At 35.4% G+C, this 20,662-nt stretch overlaps 1 protein-coding gene across 2 annotated transcripts in view; it reads right to left on the reverse strand.

Annotated features, from left to right (window-relative positions):
- The window catches only part of PTEN (phosphatase and tensin homolog), a 103,686-nt gene that overhangs the window by 56,628 nt on the left and 26,396 nt on the right, over positions 1-20,662 (reverse strand). For both annotated transcript variants that reach the window (XM_027529216.1, XM_027529217.1), the window contains exon 2: positions 17,361-17,445. In XM_027529216.1, coding sequence (XP_027385017.1) covers positions 17,361-17,445 — 85 coding nt within the window. The remainder of the gene's footprint in view (positions 1-17,360; positions 17,446-20,662) is intronic.

The following is a 20,662-nucleotide window of genomic DNA, read 5'->3' on the forward strand; positions in this document are numbered from 1 at the left end:
TTCTCCATATTTGGCTGCAAACAATATAATCAATCTGATTTCGGTGTTGACCACCTAGTGATGTCCATGTGTAGAGTCCTCTCTTGTGTTGTTGGAAGAGGGTGTTTGCTATGACCAGTGCGTTCTCTTTGCAGAACTCTATTAGCCTTTGTACTGTTTCATTCTGTACTCCAAGGCCAAATTTGCCTATTACCCCAGGTGTTTCTTGACTTCCTACTTTTGCATTCCAGTCCCCTATAATGAAAAGGACATCTTTTTTGGGTGTTAGTTTTAGAAGATCTTGTAGGTCTTCATAGAACTGTTCAGTTTCTTCAGACTTAATGACTAAACTACAATATATGTCTTTAGCAAAAAAACACAAAGCAAGAAATGTGCATTAAAATGATGTATAATGTAACTACATTTATTTAAGAATGTATTTCTAATATCAATGGCCAAGTTCAACAATGTAAAACCACAAATGCTTTTACACCAATCTAATAGTCCTTAACTATTTTCTCCTAGTCATCTTCAGATTGTCACAATCAAAATTAGTTATATATCTGATAAAAGAAAAGTATCTTGTTGAAAATGTACTTTTTAACTCTTGCCTGAACAGTAGTACATTATCTCAAGTTAAACAGAAAGGCAAAAATAAGAGCTTTATATTAAATTCAGGTGAAAAATAGTGATCTCCAGAACTAAAGGAAATCTATTGTATCTAAAGAGGTATAAGATTCAAAGGAAAAGAGGTTTTTAGGGCTTACCGGGTAGTTCAGACAGTAAGGAATCTGCCTGCGATGCAGGAGATCCAGGTTCAATCCCTGGGTTGGGAAGATCCCCTGGAGAAGGGAATGGCAACCCACTCCAGTATTCTTGTCTAGAGAATTCCATGGACAGAAAAGCCTGACAGGCTACAGACCACAAAGAGTTGTACACGACTGCATGACAACACTTTAGGGTTCTATCTATAATCCATTTGAAGTTAATTTTTGTCCACAGGCATATCTCAGAGGTGTTTTGAGTTTGGCTCCCTGGTGGCTTAGATAGTAAAGAATCTGCCTGGAATGCAGGAGACCTGGGTTCGACCCCTGGCTCAAGAAGATTCCCTGAAGAAGGGAATGGCAACCCACTCCAGTGTTCTTGCCTAGAGAATTCCATGTACAGAGGAGGTGGTGGGCTACAGTCCACAGGGTCGCAAGGAGTCGGACACAACTGAGCAACTATCACACACACTAGAATATGGCAATAAAATGGCTATACCATTCTGGCTTCCCAGTGAATATAAAAGTTATGTTTACACTATACTATAGTCTATTAAGTGTGCAAAGGCATTATATGTCTAAAGAAATAATGTACATATCTTAACTTAAAAATACCTTATTGCCAAAAAATGCTAACCATCACTTGACAATGAGTAGCTTCCATAAACCTTCAATTTGTTAAAAAAAAAAAAAAAAAAAAAGCAGTATCTGTGAAGTGCAATAAAGTGAAGCACCATAAAATGAGGTATGTCGTGGCATAAGAAAGGTTCATTTTACTTTTATACTGACTTACAGTTGCTTCTGTATCATTCTGTTAACAAGAGTATTCTTTCCCCAGTGAATTATCTCTGTACCTTTGTCAATAAACGATATGTGTGTTTTTCTGCAATCTCTAGTCTGCTCTACTGATCTATAAATACACGAGCCAGCCATTCCACTCACAGATAGCCAAGAGAAATGAAAACATACATCCACAAAAATCTTGTACGTGAATACTCACAGCAGCTTTGTTCATAATAGACCCAAACTGAAAACAAATATCCACCACAGGTAAATGGATAAACTATATCATATCTATAAAATGGAATATCACTCAGCAATAAAAAGAACCAAATTACTAATAAAAGCAACAGGGATGAATTTCAAAAATACTATGCTAAAACAAAGAAGCCAGACCCAAAAGAGTACATATTACATGACTGCATTTATGTAAAATTCTAGAACAAGCAAAACTTATCTACAGAGTGATAAATTTACAGACTGCCTGCAGGGCAGCCCCAGAAGCAGGGCTGGGGACTGACTGCAAAGGGGCATTAAGAAACTTTTTATGGTGATAGAAATGTTCTAAATCTTGATTGTGGTAATGTTTTTACATGGATGTATATACGTCAAAACTCAGTCAACTGTATACTTAAAACAGGTAAATGTTGTTGCATGCAAATTATACCTTTAAAAAGTTGGTTTTTAAGAGTATATGATTATAATTATCAACTTGTAAAATGCAACTTACCTCAAAAAAGTCTCAAATTTACTTTGATTAACAGCAGAAACAGCAACAGAAGAAGCACATCATATTCAGGAATTAGAACTTTTTAGAATGAAATGCAAAATGGCACCATCTACAACAGAACTTTCCACAATGATGGAAATGTTCTATATCTGGGCTATCCAACACAGTAGACACTAGCCACATGTGGCTACCGAACACTTGAAATGTGACTGTTGCAAATGAAAATGAATAAGTAAATTTATTTTTAATTACTGCAAACTTAATAAATAGCTACATGTAGCTAGTGGCTACCATGTTGGTTAGCACAAGTCTAAAAGATGTATCGGTGAAAAAAATCCAATGGAACATACTATACGTGCTTCTTAGAAAGTATATTCTTGGGAGAGAGCATAAAATTGAAACAGAAGAACGACACATTAATAACTAGGGACTTCACAACTGTTAAAATACCTACTGAAAAATATTTTCAAGTACATGCAATTTTCTAACAAATTTTTGATATGCTTGATTTTCTTTTATCAGTAAACTAATAAAGAAACGAACTATAATTTTGGATGTATTTCTAACCAAGAATGAGGAACAAGTTTGAGTGGAAATGCCAGGAAACAGGGAGAAAGTATTCATATAATTTTAGAATTCACGTCAGACAAGGAAGGAAATACTGGCATAGTTAGATATGATACAGATCAGTAAAACGGATTTCAAAAGCTTCATTTAAATAACAGGCTATGAATTCATAACTCAATATCTAAAAGGAAAGACCACAGAGAGGTTTTAAAAACTAAACTTCTGTATAAACAATTACAAATGACCGTAGTTTAAAAAAGACAAAAGAGGAAAAACAAAAATTATTTAAGACCAATAAATACAGCTACAGAGAATTTACTCAGATTAAAAAAATATATATATATATATATACACCTCTCCAGAAAAAAGGGGGTAAATATTTACAGATGAATATAAAACAGTAGCATATATAAAGGAAAATAAAAACGGTAAAGACAAAAGAAAAGGCTTGGAGTGCAAAGCAATGTTTAAACCAAAAAGAACAATAAATAAGACAGAATCCCACAAGTTAGCTAGCTATATAATGCTAGAGGCAGAAAAAAAGCAGGACTCCTAAATTTCCTTTTCACTTCTATTTTCTCTGTCCAAGAAAATATTGCTCTGAATGAATAACTCAAGAGTGATAGATGCATGATATTTTCCGGATTAAAAGTTTTATTTGCAATTTAAACAAGGCTATTTCTTAAAGAACATTTCTTAACAAACGGCTACAAACAAAAATCTTTTCATATTCCATGACTATACATATTAGTAAAGCAGAGAGCAATCAATGATTCAAAACAGAGATAAACCACCAAGCTTCTTATCACTGCTTTATCTGAATCTTATAAAATTCAAATGGGAAGAGTGGCATAGCATTATAAAAATTGTCTGAAAAAATAGTACCAATTTCCAAAGAGTTTGTAAAAATCATTAATAATCACAGCAAGGTCAGCACACACAAACAAACCAAGGAAAAACATGTAAACCAATAAAGATCACCAAATTGCTTAAACTCACAAAGAAATACAATCAAAAATCACATTACAACAAACTGCAAAAAGTTTTAAGCTTGGTAATATTTATTTCACCAAGATTGTGAAGACATCTTGGGGGGAAGATGCATACATGTTGGTGAGAATATAAAATGATACCATTTTTGAGTTTAAACCATGGACTCACTGCAAAGAAATTTACCTTAAGGATATAAGTACTTGCAAAAGGACACCAAGACAAATGTGTGATATTTGTTTAGAGCACTGTTTCCAGTAGCAATAACTGGAAGCACCCTAAAACATGTATCTGAGTGGGCTGTTTATCATGGTATGATCATAAAATGAAAGACAACCAATAAGAGAATCAATTTCATCTCCACACCAATATGGAAAATTCCAAAGTATGTTAAATGAAAAAAGAATAATATGAAGTATGTTCTCATTTGTATTTTTTAAAGGGTGAGTATAACATGAAAACAATTTTTTAAAGAATATATGATATTTTTAATTGTAGGTAAGAGAGTCTGAGGATGTGTGTGACGTGAAAAACAGGAGAAATTTATAAGGGATATTTGCCATCTCTAGGCTGTTTAGCATCCAAAACTATTCCAATCTGGAGAGAATTTCAAGAAATAAACAAATACTCCCTTCCCCATCTTTCTCATATTACATGTGCAAGGTCTAAGATCAATTAGGTCCTCATGTTCTGGACACTGAATCCCAGGTAGTAAGAACAAGGTACAGATGAGTCAAGGAATTATTCAGAGAGATCTCCAGCAGAGCTTAAAGTTTATGAATCCAGTCAACAATATTTAGTCATGGTGGTAGTACCTGGGACAGCAAATATCTAAGCAGCAATGTCCTCAGCTGGGGGTGCTCTTCTTTATAACCTCTTGACTATGATCTGCTTCTCTTAGCTTCTGACAGTCTTCAAAGCCTGGTTCTCTGTGAGCTAATTTTTTTTTTTTAGAAGTCTCTTCTAATTAAGTTAATAAGAGTTACTTTTTGTCATGTGCAATCAAGAACCTTGACTTCTTTTATTTTCCTATAGTTTTTTTTATAAGTGAGGGTTGGTGAAATCATACTTTTTGTGTGTGTTCCCTTTAATATGTGAACTTTACTGTAATTTCTTATCTAGCACTGTGGGCAACATTGAGACAGGCAGGAGAATAAACAATCTATTTAAAAGAAAATATCACAGCATTTTTTTCAAGGAGCAGGGGTAAGTTCTCTCAAAGAACTTGAATATTACTTAGGGAAACATTCAGCATGACTGCCCCTCCCACTTCCTCCTCTCTCCTCCCAAGGATTTCATGCCCACAATTGGCTCACTGCCTTCTAAGTTTGATACAATGGAAAGGCGGAAAAAAGCAAGAAAACAGCACTTTCCAAAGGGAAATGGGAAAATTTAACTGTGGATACTTGGAAAGTTGAGACTGAGAACTTGAACGAGAGCAGAGAGTAATACTGTCAAAACTTAAAAATAGTATAACATTTTAAAAGTTTGAAACAAAAAATTCAATAAAGCCTTGCAGCTTTGTCCAAAGGAAAAAAAAAAATACTAGAATTCAAATCTTCTAATTTTTTACCTTATTTCAAATAATTTCAGATATATATATATATATATGAATTAGTTGTGAGAATAAACAGTCTTATTAAGTAAGTCTTTACTTTCCTCATTCCATGGAATAGTCCTAAATAAGCTTCTAACATGCAAAAAATTTTCATTTTACTGGCATAATCTGTCTGGTGTAACTATTTTAGAACTCTGGAGTCTATTCAAAAGTTTGCAGTTTTCAGGAGACGGCCTAGACAGTAAATCACAATTAATTTCAATTTCAACTCCTGGTGTGGCAGTAGTTAGCCACCCATTGTCCCCTCCCAGCAGGCAGCCACACATGTATTCCTAGAGCAGTCTGATGCAGCTTGTGGGACTCCATCCTCCAAATATTAGAGATCTGTGTCTTGATCCTTGACGGCTGCTTCTGATTATGATTATGGATGTGCACACACAAGCAGGCTGCCATTGCTGCAATCCCCAACAACAGAAATGGCTTCCAGGGGATTTAAAGATCCACAGCCTATTTTCTTTTCCCTTTTCTTTGTCCAGGAGCCAGGCATTTAAGAAGTATGACATCCATGCATAGGATGAATTAAGTCTTTCAATGTGAACATTAGTCTTCAACTCCTTTGGGTAAATAGCCAAAGAGGTGTACTGCTTGATTACAGAAATTATGTGTAGCTTTGTAAGAAACCACAATCTTCCCACAGTAGCTATCTTATACCGTGTGCTGTGGCCTTTTCATATACTGCCATACTGAATAGGAACAGAGTTTCTGTGTGCTACATGCTGGATAATTCTACCTATGTAACATTCTGGAAAAGCTGAAATTGTGGAGACCATAAAAACATCAGTGGTTGCCAGAGGCTGGGGACAGAGACGGATGAACAGGCAAAACACAGACTACTTTTAGGGCAGGGAAACTGCTCTGTATGTTACTACAGTAGTGGATGTATACTTACACAATCTGCACAAATCCACAGACTGCACAATACCAAGAGTGAGCCGTAACATAAACTATATTCTCTGCATAATGATGAGTCAGTGTTGGTTCATCAACTTAACAAATGCACCACTCTGGTTGAGGACACTGATAATGAGGAAGCTATGCACAAAGAGTAGGGGGTATACAAGAAATCTCTGTACTTTCTGCTCAATACAGCTGTGAACATAACATGGCTCTTAAAAAAAAAAAAATCTACTCCACAGCTAATGATATGCTAAGATAAAAGACAAAGTTTTTTCTTCTGAAGTAAATGACAAAGCAGGAGGCCTACTTTTGCCACTTCTATTCAAACAAAGTATTGAATGTTCCCAGAGTAATTAAGCAAGAAGGAAAAACGCATTCAAATCGGAAAGAAGTACAATTACCTGTTTCCAGATGACATGATCTTATACAAAGAAAATTCTTAAGATGCCACACACAAACATACAAAAAAAACCTGTTAGAATAAATTCAGCAAAGTAGCAGCATACAAAATTAACATGCAAAAATCAGATGCATTTTTATATAATAATAAACAATCCAAAAAGGGAAATTAAGAAAACAATGCTATTTATGATAGCACCAAAAAGGATAAAATACCTAGGAATTATCTTAACCAAGGAGGTGAAATACTCATACATAGAAAGCTAAAAAATACTGCTGAAGAAAATCAAAGACCTAAATAAATAGAAAGATATCCCATATTCCTGGATTAGAAGACTTTATATTATTAAGGTTTCAATACCACATTATGCAATTCCTATCAAAATTGCAACAACTTTTTGCCTGAATAAAAACTTCCATCCTAAAACTCAGGGACTCTCATAGGACTCTAAGTAGCCAAATTAACCTTGAAATAGAAGAGCAATGTTGTAGGACTCAATTCCCGATTTCAAAATGTGCTTTGTACAATGCTACAATCGGCAATCCACTCCAGTATTCTCGGCTGGAGAAGTCCATGGACAGAGGAGCCTGGTGAGCTACAGTCCATGGGGCTGCAAAAGAGTCGGACACAACTGAGCACACACGCAACAATGTATGGTACTGGCATAAAGACAGACATATACCAATGGAATAGACAAGAGAGCACAAAAATAAAACTGTGCATATATGGTCAAATGATTTTGACTAGTGTGCTAAAACCACTCAATAGGGAAAGGAGAGGCTTTTCAACAAATGGTGATGGGAAAGGAAAGCTGGATATCCACTTGCCAAAGCACTAAGTTGGACCTTTATCTTTTATCATATACAAAAATTAACTCAAAATGGATCAAAGACTACACCAAAGACCTAAAACTATAAAATTCTTAAAGGGAAAGATAGGAAAAATTCATGACATTGAATTTAGCAATGATTTCTTGGATTCAACACCAAAGATACAGGCAACAAAAAAAGATAATACTGAACTGCATCAAAATTTGAAACTTTTATGTATCAAAGAACAATATCAACATAGTAAGAAGGCAATCGATAGGATGGAAAAAAATATTTGCAAATCACATTATCTAGTAAATGATTAACATCCATCATATATAGAACTCAAAAACAAAAAATCCAATTCATAAACTAGCAAAGGGCTCAAACAGACATATTGCCAAAGAAGATAAACAAATGGTGACTAAGCACATGAAAAGATGCTCAGCATCATTTATCATTAGAGAAATGCAAATCAAAACCACAATGGGATATCACTTTATAACCATTAGGAGAGCTGTTATCCAAAAAACCCCAAATAAACAAAATAAAAAACCCCGGAAAATATCAAGTGTTGGCAGTGAGGGTTTGGAGAAGTTGCAACACTTGTGCATTGCTGGTAGGAATGTAAAATGAGACAGACACTGTAGAAAACAGTATGATAGAGCCTCAGAAAAAGCAAGCATAGAATGATCATCTGACCCAGCAATCCCACTTCTGAGTTAGTTAGAAGTAGAGACTCAAATAGATACTGGGACACCCATGTTCATATTAACGTTATCTACAATAGTCAATATGTGGAAGTAACCCAGGTGTCAACCGACAGAGGAATAGATAAACAGAATGTGGTATATACATATAATAGAAGGACACATGCCACAACATGGGTGAAACGAAGTAAAATAAGTCACAAAAAGATAAATATTATATGTTTCCACTTATATAAGGTACCCAGAATGGTCAAATACATAGAAAATATAACAGTGGTTCAGGGGCTGGAATTCGGGGGGAATGGGAAGTTACTATTTAAACAGTACAACGTTTCAGTATGGATAAAACAGTTTTAGAGATGGACAGTGGTGATAAGTATACAAGAATGTGAATATACTTCATGCTACTAAACTGGACAGTTAAAAAAAGTTTAAATGATATTACCCTATATATATACCATTAAAAAAAAAAATACTCATCTCCCATCACTCTTCATCTTCAAACGCATGTTTTTTCCCCAAAAGTAACTACCCTCAAGTATTAGAATTCTTTTTCCTGGTATTTAAGTCAGCATTTCTATATAAGACAAATAACAATGCTTCTTGTAGATTTATCAATTACCTACATATTTTATGCCTTGGTAGAGAAGACTAACAAAACCAGTAGTATCCCCAACACACGCTTCACTTCTCTTAATTTCCCTTAAACATCACAACTTTGGGTTAAATCAACAGATGTTAAAATTGCTTCTTGATTCTAATTCACCAAATTTCCTAAGAATCTTCTTATATTTTCTCCCAGATAATCTTATTTCATTATCCACCTATAGCGTTCTTCCCGAAAGCCTTCCGTCCTACTGCTCTAATCAGAACTGGCTGCTCTTTAGCTTTGTGGCACTGTTGTCACCCTGGGACTTGACTGTGGTTTCTGAGTTGGATTCTCCGTTTGTCAAAGCCTTTTTCTTTTCTTTCACAGTTTCTCTCCCTGTTTTCCTAGGGTACATCTTCTAGTAATCGCCTAAGAAATGTTACAAGGACAAATTTTTTTTTTGTTCAGTCCATTGAGTGTCTTTTTTTCCTACTCTTGCACCTCATTGATGGTTTGGCTGGATATAGAATTCCAGGTTGACTGCAGAACATCTGAAGTGCTGTTCCTCAATCTTCCATCTTTAATTCTACTACTGAGAAGTTAGATGCTACTGACATTTCTCAGTTCAGTTCAGTTCAATCGCTCAGTCATGTCCGACTCTTTGTGACCCCACGAACTGTAGCATGCCAGGCCTCCCTGTCCATCACCAACTCCCCGAGTCCACCCAAACCCATGTCCACTGAGTTGGTGATGCCATCCAACCATCTTGTCCTCTGTCGTCCCCTTCTCCTCCTGCCCTCTATCTTTCTCAGCAGCAGGGTCTTTTCCAAGGAGTCAGCTCTTCATATCAGGTGGCCAAAATATTGCAGTTTCAGCTTCAACATCAGTCCTTCCAATGAACACCCAGGACTGATCTCCTTTAGGATGGACTGGTTGGATCTCCTTGCAGTCCAAGGGACTCTCAAGACTCTTCAACACCACAGTTCAAAAGCATCAATTCTTCAATGCTCAGCTTTCTTTATAGTCCAACTCTCACATCCATACATGACCACTGGAAAAGCCACATTCCTAATCCTTTCTAAATGACCCTGAAAGCTTTTGAGAAATTCTCATTCTTCTTAATATATTTTTTTTAACTTCTTAATAATTTGCCTGGTATTGACCTGTTTTCACTTACTGTGCTTGGCACGATGTAGGTCTTTTCAATCTAGATACTCAAATCCTTGAGAAATGTTCTAGTATGATACTAGAAAAGACTTTCCTAGATGATTTCCCACACTGAGTGGGGAACAACACTGTGTATCAACAGGCTAAATGAGCAGGAGTTTCTAGTTTTTGTCCTCTGATATACAAGATTTTACGGTTATTAAGCAAATCAGCTTTGGAATCTGACAGACCTGGACTCAGTCCTCAGCCTGTTCTTACCAGCTGTGGCACTTGGGGAAGTTAGCTTCTTTTAAACCATCTATGAAATGGAGATAGGTTTACTGTAGCAATTTAGTAAGAGAACACATGCAAACTGCTTATACAACAGTAACACATATATATAAATGCAAGTAAACATCATACTAAAATATCAATAATTGGATTGGTACAGATAATTTAATCATTGTCAAATCCATCATGGCTCTGCAATTTGTAAAGAATAAAGACTAATGAAAGAAGTAGGAGTCGTCTCTGGGGACAGGGTTTTCTTCTGGGGTGAAAAAATGTTTCGGAACTTGACAGAGGTGGTGGTTATAAAATATTGGAAAACACTAAATGTCCCTGAACTGTACACTCTGAAGTGGGCAATTTCATGTTATATGATTTACATCTGAATAAAGAAAAAAAGGAAGCAAGAAACAGAGGCAATGAGGGAAGAAGTCAAAAGTTGTTGGAAAGGGAGAAGGGAATTGATATCCTCCTAAATTATTTTTGAAGCTTTCCTATAAATAATCTCTTTTCAACCTTTTTAAACTGAATAACCAATAATGGTAATGTTGAGAAAACAAACATGTCCTTTTTTTTAATTGAAAATTAACATAAGGTTGATTGAGAGATCATTATATGATTAAGAGAAAAATATTTGAAAAGTTTCTTCAGGAAGAAAATGCATAAAACACGAAAAGGGAAGACGGACTTTTGAATCTGCAATATGGCTGCTTATACACGGGTGAAAAAGCTGATCTTTCCAATAAAAGAGGAGGAAGTACTGTATTTCCTAATGACAGACAAAGAGGAAAATATTGTTATATACAACTTTTTCATTTCAAAATTTCCAAAATTGTGCTCCATGGAGCACTGTTGAGAGAAATCTTATTTACTATACTACAAAAGAAAAGAAAGAGATAAAGGGGAAAGGAAGGAGGGGAAGAGAAAGGGAAAGAAATGAAAAAAAAATAAGGAAAGGAACATATTAGAATTTCATTCCTAGGAGAATTACAATGCATAATAGCACATTAAAGGTTCTTCAGTAAGAAAGCCAGTTCACCTCTATTAAACTTACACTTCTATGATTTATTACATACAGAACAATTCTCAAACTATGTCTGCTAAACCTATGAAGCATCATCAATTTGTTAAAGATTGCCTAGATTTATACAGGTAACATATAAATTATTAACAGATAACTTCAATATTAACCTGAGAAATAAGATTAATATACATATCAAAGAACAATAAATCACCCAAATAAAACACTGCTTCCTATTATCAGCTGGTTACAGCAAGAATTTTAGAGGCAAGAAAGAAAGGAGAGAGAAGGCAGTATTAAGATGAAGAAAAAACGATCTGCGAAGAGCTAGTTTTTCCATTTCCATTCTATGAAATGACCCTGTCTTGCCCTGTCAATTCTAACTGCTTATTAAAGAAAACACCTGCAGTAAAGATAGTAAAAAAAAAAATTCAACTTAGTTCACTTTTCCTCTGCTCTTATTCTTTACATTAATTCCTGATCCCAGGAGGTAACCTCAAAAGGAGAAGTTAAATATTTGAATACCTCAAGTAAAAATCTTACATTGCTGTAATGAATTATATCCATAAACAGTTAATACTTTAAGCATGAAGGTATCTGGAATATGAGTTTTACTCAAAGCAGTAATGTACAACAACAAAGTCTGAATTCTGCACAATATTTCTTGTTTAGGGGGGAAAAATCATAGGAATCATAGGAAACACATGGGCTTAAAGAGGAAAAGGTAATTTTAAATACTCTTTAGATATCCCAGTTTCTAAATCCCAAAGTTTACTGTTAAAAGAAAAGATATAAGAAAATAAAGACATTTTTTCACTGAGGTGTTACCATCTTTGAACCAAAAAAAAAAAAAAAATCACTACCAATTAGTACTAGTGTCTCCAACATCATGAGAAATGCTGGACTGGATGAAGCACAAGCTGGAGTCAAGACTGCTGGGAGAAATATCAATAACCTCAGATATGCAGATGACACCACCCTTATGGCAGAAAGCAAAGAAGAACTAAAGAGCCTCTTGATGAAAATGAAAGAGGAGAGTGAAAAAGTTGGCTTAAAACTCAACTTTCAGAAAACTAAGATTATGGCATCTGGTCCCATCACTTCATGGCAAACAGATGGGAAAACAATGGAAACAGTGACATACTATTTTGGGGGGTTCCAAAATCACTGCAGATGGTGACTGCAGCCATGAAATTAAAAGATGCTTGCTTCTTGGAAGAAAAGTTATGACCAACCTAGACAGCATATTAAAAAGTAGAGACATTACTTTGCCAACAAAGTTCCACCCAGTTAAAGCTGTGGTTTTTCCAGTAGTCATGTATGGATGTGAGAGTTGGACTATAAAGAAAGCTGAGCACCAAAGAATTGATGCTTTTAAACTGTGGTGTTGGAGAAGACTCTTGAGAGTCCCTTGGACTGCAAGAAGATCTAACCAGTCCATCCTAAAGGAGATCCGTCCTGGGTGTTCATTGGAAGGACTGATGTTGAAGCTGAAACTCCAATACTTTGGCCACCTGATATGAAGAGCTGACTCCTTGGAAAAGACCCTGATGCTGGGAAAGATTGAGGGCAGGAGAAGGGGATGACAGAGGACGAGATGGTTGGATGGTATCACCAACTCAATGGACATGTGCTTGAGCAAACTCCGGGAGTTGGTGATGGACAGCGAGGCCTGGCGTGCTGCAGTTCATGGGGTCGCAAAGAGTCGGACACGACCGAGCGACTGAACTGAACTCCAATATCGTGCAAGCCATTCAAGGAAATCAATTATCTAGGTACTAGAGAAGGTCATTTTCATGGAGAGGTTAATCACAACACACAAACTACTTAAGAATTATTCATTTTCATTTTAGCTCATAGGAAAAGATACATCTTCCTTCATGATCACTGTTCACCCTTTCTCATAAACTAAGGGGGAGGGGTAAACTGATAACAGCAAAGCATTACTGGCCATTTATCCATCAAACAAAAAAAAAAGGAAAAAAAAAAGAAAAAAAAAAAAAAAACAAGTACAGCATAGTTATTATCTTCAGTTGATGATTCTTCATTTTCATGTGCTATAACCATTATTCACTAGGGTGACAAGACCAGTTGGTGACAAGATCAGTTGGCTAAAGTAACTAACAACTATCAGTTGGCTAACCTTTTTCTAAGAGTGACATCTGAAAAATTTTAAAGCTAGATAAAATAAACTAGATACATTAAAGGAGACAGAATAAACCTCAACCGCTGTTCCTGATTACAAGCCAAATGTATATGAATCTTAATTCAGAGGCATAAAGGCAGAGGTTTCTGAAGTCAGAAGATGACAGATCAAAATACTTCCCAGCACAGTATTTTCTTGATGGAGTTATTATAACTTAACATTGTATAGGAGGCAGTGACTAAAACCATCCCAAATGAAAAGAAATGCAAGAAGGTTGTCTGAGAAGGTCTTACAAATAGCTAAGGAAAGAGGAGAAGTGTAAAGCAAGGTACAAAGGGAAAGTTATATCCAACTGAACACAGAGTTTCACAGAATAGCAAAGAAAGATAAGGAGGGTTTCCTAAATGAACACTGCAAAGAAGTAGAGAAAAACAATAGAATAGGAAAGACTAGAGATTTCTTAAAGAAAATGGAGAGATCAAGGGAACATTTCAAACAAAGATGAGTACAATAAAGGACAGAAATGGCAAGGACAACAGAAGCAGAAGAGATTAAGAAGAGGTGGAAAGAATACACAGAACTATACCAAAAATGTCTTAATGATCTGGATACCCATGATGGTATGGACACTCACCCAGAGCCAGATATCCTAGAATGTGAAGTTAAGTGGGCCTAAGAAGCATTACTACAAACAAATTCCAGCAGAACTATTTCAAATCCTAAAAGATGATGCTGTTAAAGTGCTGCACTAAATATGACAGCAAATTTGGAAAACTCAGCATGGCCACAGGACTGGAAAAGAACAGTTTTCATTCCAACTGCAATCAAAGGCAATGCCAAAGAATGTTCAAACCATCATACAATTTTGCTCATTTCACATGCTAGTGAGGTTATGCTCAAAATCATTCAAGCTAGGCTTCAGTAGTATGTGAGCCAAGAAGTTCCAGATGTATAAGCTGGGTTTAGAAAAGGCAGAGGAACCAGAGATCAAATTGCCAACATTTGCTGGATCATAGAAAAAGCAAGAGAATTCCAGAAAAACATATACTTCTGATTCATTGACTACATTAAAGCCTTTGTGTGGATCACAACAAACTGCAGAAAGTTCTTAAAAAGATGGGAATACCAAAACACCTTACCTGTCTCCTGACAGGTTTACCTATTGTAAAGAAGGTAAGTCTGTTGTCAAGAAACAACCATTAGACTCTTATATGGAACAACAGGCTGGTTCAAAATTGAGAAAGGAGTATGACAAGGCTGTATATTGTTAATTTAACTTATATGCAGAGTATATATCATGCAAAACGCTGGACTGGATCAATCACAAACTAAAATCAAGTTTGCAGGGAGAAATATTAACAACCTCAGATGCAGCCACCCTAATGGCTGAAAACAAAGAGGAACTAAAGAGACTCTTGATGAGAGTAAAAGAGCTGGCTTAAAACTCAACATTCAAAAAACTAAAAGATTATTTGAAGATTTGTAACTTCTCTATTAACTTTTTGTTTTAGAAATAATAAAGAAACGAGGGGGAAAAAAAACAACTAAGATCATGGCATCTAGTCCCATCACTTCATGGCAAATAGAAAGGGAAAATGTGGAAGCAGTGACAGATTTTACTGTCTTGGGCTCCAAAATTACTATGGATGGTGTCTGCAGCCATGAAATTAAAAGATGCTTGCTCTTTGGAAGGAAAGCTATGAGAAACCTAAACAGTATATTCAAAAGCAAAGACACCATTTTGCTGAGAAAGGTCTGTGTAGTCAAAGCTGTGGTTTTCCAGTAGTCATGTATGGATGTGAGAGTTGGACCATAAAGAAGGTTGAGTGCCAAAGAACTGATGCTTTTGAACTGTGGTGTCGGAGAAGACTCTTGAGACTCCCTTGGACTTCAAGGAGATCAAACCAGTCAATCCTAAAGGAAATCAACCCTGAATATTCACTGGAAGTACTGATGCTGAAGCTGAAGCTCCAGTACTTGGCTACCTGACGTGAAGAATTGGCTCACTGGGAAAGACCCTGTTACTGCAAAAGACTGAAGCCAGGAGGAGAAGTGGGCAGAGGATGAGATATGGTTAAGTAGTATCACTGACTCACTGGGCATGAATTTGAACAAACTCTGCGAGATGGTGGACAGGGAAGCCTGGTATGCTGCAGTCCATGGGTCAAACATGTCATAGTGACAAAACAATACACCACCACCATCAAAGATCTGATGATCATATGTAAATCATATATACAGAACCAGAAACTGGATTTATCAGTAACCGGAAAGATGATCAATCAGCCTCAGTATTAATCCGCAGTCAGAAGAAACAAATTCACATTCAGAAGAGAAAAATGTAGAAATTAGCACATCAAATTAATTTACCAAAAGGATATTCTTACAGTGACTGGAAAATGTATCCTCTACTCAAGAGTATTCATACTCTTTTTATGTATGAGTATCAATCTGACTTGTTTGAATTAGTAGTTGGTTGAATGCAGAATTACAGTAATGTTAAGTAGATCGACTTTAGAAATGTTTCTTCTAGGCCACAAAGAGGCCTGATAAACACTCCTTCACCGTAGCAGCAAACATGTTTCATGACAGCACTGCTCGTTTCCAAGATTCTCCATCTCTAGAGTCAAAATTTACTTCTCTTAATCTTTTTTCTATCACTCACTGTATTTCTGTAGATTGGTATTAACACTGACTAAGCCATATCAAGCTGCTGCTTCCATTCTTCCACTGTGTCCTGCCCAACTACTAGAAGGCAAACTCATTTCTGAATCGCAAGCTCTTAACTCATTCCTCTGACAGCTCATGTACCAACCACAAAGCAGTCTGGGAGTTTTTCTGTCAATACTGAAGTTTAATTCTGAACACAATATAAGCACTACAAAAACCCAACTGGGTACAACTCTATACTGCAAAAAATGTAAACAGACTTTGGTTCAAAGCAAATTGCTAAAAATTAACCACTGAAAAAAACAACTATGGTTGGCTCATATAAGAGTATATAGATAGTTTTAAATACTAAGATAACTATTTAAAAAGAATCCTATATCTGCATAATGCTTTACAAAGTGCTTTCCTGCCCATTATAACATTTAGTTCTCATAACCACCACATATTTAAACTGGAAGTCTCCAAAAAGGATACTTCTGAAAGAGAGTACAAGAAATGATAGAAAATTTAAACTTTTAAAGCCAATTATACTTCCTACTGACATTTTACAGTTTATTTATACACAAATTTTGTGTTCTGAAATTAGAAAACATGTTGACTATTTACAAAGCAGACACAAATTCCTTCTCTCATAAAATATACTATGTAAGCTTAGGTCATAATGTATTTAAGGTTATTTAAATGAGCCTTCAGAACTATTATTAAGATATGAATGATAATTCCTCTTAAAAATGATGCAAAATTGAAAAGCAGACACCTAGGCTTTGGTGTCTAACAAATTCCTTTCCAGATCCCCTGTGCTAAACACTTCTCCAGGTCCTTTGTGCATTTATGCCCCATTATAAACTGTTCTATGTAAAATTACATCATTTATGTATACCTTAGCATAAATAAATTTATGAATAAATCCACTCAAGGATTTTAAGGCTAATACCCAATTGTGAAATAAAAGACAAAAACCATAGTGCAATGGAACCCAGATATTAAACTGGTGAGGGGCATTTTATGGAGTCCATGAAATCATAACACATATACCTGATTATGTAAAAAGTCAGTTCTTATCTAATGAGTTTTATCCCACTGATGCTCAGTAGGTACATGGAGCAAAATAAAGAAAGCAGTTATAGATCATCAACATAATAAAAATAAACAACATCAAAAAGTACATCTTTTTCTGTGGTTTAGAAATTTTCCTAAATGAAAATACAACATGAATATACATCAATAATTGAAACAGAAAATTAAAAAGTTCTTACCTTACTACATCATCTATATTGTTCCTGTATACACCTTCAAGTCTTTCTGCAGGAAAGCCCATAGCAATAATGTTTGGATAAATATCTGAGTGCTTAAGTTAAGGAAATATGCAACAATGCAAACCACATGTACACACTTTAAAACATTAGCTTACTGAAATATACAATGCAAACTACATGTAAATGTTTTAAAACATTAGCTGATTATAAAAAGCTTTCCCCACTACAAACCATGTTAATAATAAGGCTGTCAAATGTATTTATTTATAAGCCATCATGTGTAATTAAGAAATACAGGTAAATACACTGATTCCAAAAAATATCAATGGCAACCCACTCCAGTATTCTGGCCTGGAAAATCCCATGGACGGAGGAGGCTGGTGGGCTACAGTCTATGGGGTCCCAAAGAGTCTGAAATGACTGAACAACTAACACACAAACAATCATACGACAGTGATTATTAAATCCTACCCAGTATGTTTAGAATGCATCTAAGGTAAAAGGTAACTTTCATATTTACATACTAAAATATTCAGACAAAATCCAAAAATCAAAATAAAAATGAAACAAGAAACAGCTGCATAATTTCTCCTTTTTCAGAGAAAAGTAGAAACAGTTAAGAGTTAGAAAATTAGATTTAAGAACAGGTTATTGCTCTAATCAGATGCATAAATTGGACAACTCAACCTTTTTAGACTTCAATCTCCTATTCTACATGGTGAGGAGGTTGAGAAAACCACAATGATCTATCTTAACCCTTGGTATTTATGATGATAATACTGAACTGAGGTATCAAAACTTAGCGTGCCCATTCTATTAACTTATATACAACACCTGCATAAAACAAACTTCTATACTCAAGAAAAATTTATATAAAACTATAAAGCAGCACAGATAATCCACATATCTGTGGATTTTGTCCATCAGACTGGCTCTCATTCTTGAGCTCCATCAATTCTCTCTAATCTCATGATTTTCTGACACAGATGTTTCAAACCAGCCAATCTTAACTGCTTTAAACCACTCAAGACTATCTCCAAAGCTCTATGCTCATCTATTGGACCCATTTATCTTCCAAATACAATACAAAATTCATCAAATCCAGTGCCTTTTTAGAGATCTTTTTAATTTCTGCTGCATTAACATTAGTGAGCTTATTCCAGTATTATTTTCAATCCAAAATAACTACTTAAATTACTAAAACCTTTCATTTTGACATTGTAATTTAAGAAAAGATTACCTATTGACTATATGTTCTATATAATTATTAGTACTGCTTGGACAGATCTACAAAATATTTTGAGGAAAAAAATGTGCATAACAGAGTATATAGTATGCTACCTTCGTATAAAAGAAATACTTTATAAACTAATTTTTTACATGTATATTTGCCTGAATTGGAATGCTCCAACACACATACAGATAACTGAGAGACTAATAAAAATGGTTGCTTCATAGAGAAGTAGAGGGGAGGAGGCAAGCACACACTGAAACAAATCTGATTAAATATCAAATTGGTAACCAGGAGAAAGGATTTATTTCAAGGGTTATCTAGGCACTGTAATTTTACTGTACTTCTGGGCAGGAAGTTTTCTAAGAAAAAAAAGCTACAAAGAAATTTTAAACTTTTCCAGTAATTTCTAATGACATCAGTATTAGTATCTTCAAACTTTTTCTTTACATTATAGGAAAAATCAATGAAGTTATGTTAATGACTTGAAGGTTTGTGATTACTGTAAGAGAAAAGAGATAACATTATAAAATCAAGAAATCAAGTAATAACTGAAAATATTCACATGAACTCATCCTTGCAGACATTTATATTGTTTAGGTCTTTCCAAAGAAACAGCCTAAAAGTATGTCACCTGAGCAGTAGTAAACACTTCTAGAACCCTGATTTCATCCTTAATATCATACTATATTGCTGCTGCTGCTGCTGCTAAGTCGCTTCAGTCGTGTCCGACTCTGTGCGACCCCATCGACGGCAGCCCACCAGGCTCCGCCGTCCCTGGGATTCTCCAGGCAAGAACACTGGAGTGGGTTGCCATTTCCTTCTCCAGTGCATAAAAGTGAAAAGTGAAAGCGAAGTCGCTAAGTCGTGTCTGACTCCTAGCGACCCGATGGACTGCAGCCTACCAGGCTCCTCCGTCCATGGGATTTGCCAGGCAAGAATACTGGAGTGGGTTGCCAAAGGTATCAACTCCTTGAAAAAACAGTTGATGTCAGATCTGGGGCAGGGAAGATACAGGTAATGTTCTGTGCCAGAAAGCAAGGAAAGCATACATACATTAGTGGCCTATATCAAACACAGGAGCTAGCATGAAGCATGGCTAAATTTGTGACAAACTGAGCATCAGAGAAAAAATGTAAATGGTAGTAAATCAAAGAATCCTGAATAAAATAGAAATAAATCCCCAAGTCTATAAAGATACTCAATACAGAAAAAGTTACAACAAAAAATTATTTTCACTTTTAAGCTTTGATAAGTGTCTACTGGAATAGTTATTTTCTTTACTCTGAAATTGGTAAAGGGGAAGATAAAGGATTTATCCTACTTTTCCTGTAGGAACTCTATTTCAGGGCAACTCAATAGCTCCATTTCATAAAGCAAACACAACAGAAAACACCAGTTAATAAAAATAAAAATTTTAGAAAAATCAATTAGAATCAGAAAAATCAAACTTTGAAAGCCCTAATAAAATTACTGACTTAGGCAAGGATCAACAAATGGTACTAAATCAATAGGTGAGTGGATAATAACGAACTGAACTTTCTAACAGAGCCAAAGTAATACCACATAATGTATCTTCTAATGTAAGAAAACACCACATAATAGATCTTCTAATGTAAGAAGACAAACATAATTGAATAATGCACAGAAAAGACTGTTATCACCCAATTTCAGTGGCCAATCTCAGCATTACCAAGCAAGTTAAGTAGAGATCACATAACTTTTGATGTGATACAATATGAAGGACACAGCATCATCTATGAGAGCCAAATTATCTTCAATCTGAGAATCCATGAAGCACTTACATATAAATTTTAACTTAACAGATATGAGATAGAACAAGCTAAATGACATTATGTGTATAAACTGGACAATTCAAAACATCTGTAGGTCATGACCCAGTATCTTTCAAATTATCTTTTAAAAAAAAATCGAGCATCATTTCAAAGCTGAAGAAGGGAGAAATGGGTAGCTGTCCTTGATTTAGAAAGACTTAGGGTTCTAAAAGTCAAATTCACTGGTACAATCCTGTTCTGGTTACTGCTTCAGACCAACCAGCCATTAAGGATAT

The sequence above is a fragment of the Bos indicus x Bos taurus genome, chromosome 26 (assembly GCF_003369695.1).
Source record: "Bos indicus x Bos taurus breed Angus x Brahman F1 hybrid chromosome 26, Bos_hybrid_MaternalHap_v2.0, whole genome shotgun sequence".
Classification (NCBI taxonomy): domain Eukaryota; kingdom Metazoa; phylum Chordata; class Mammalia; order Artiodactyla; family Bovidae; genus Bos; species Bos indicus x Bos taurus.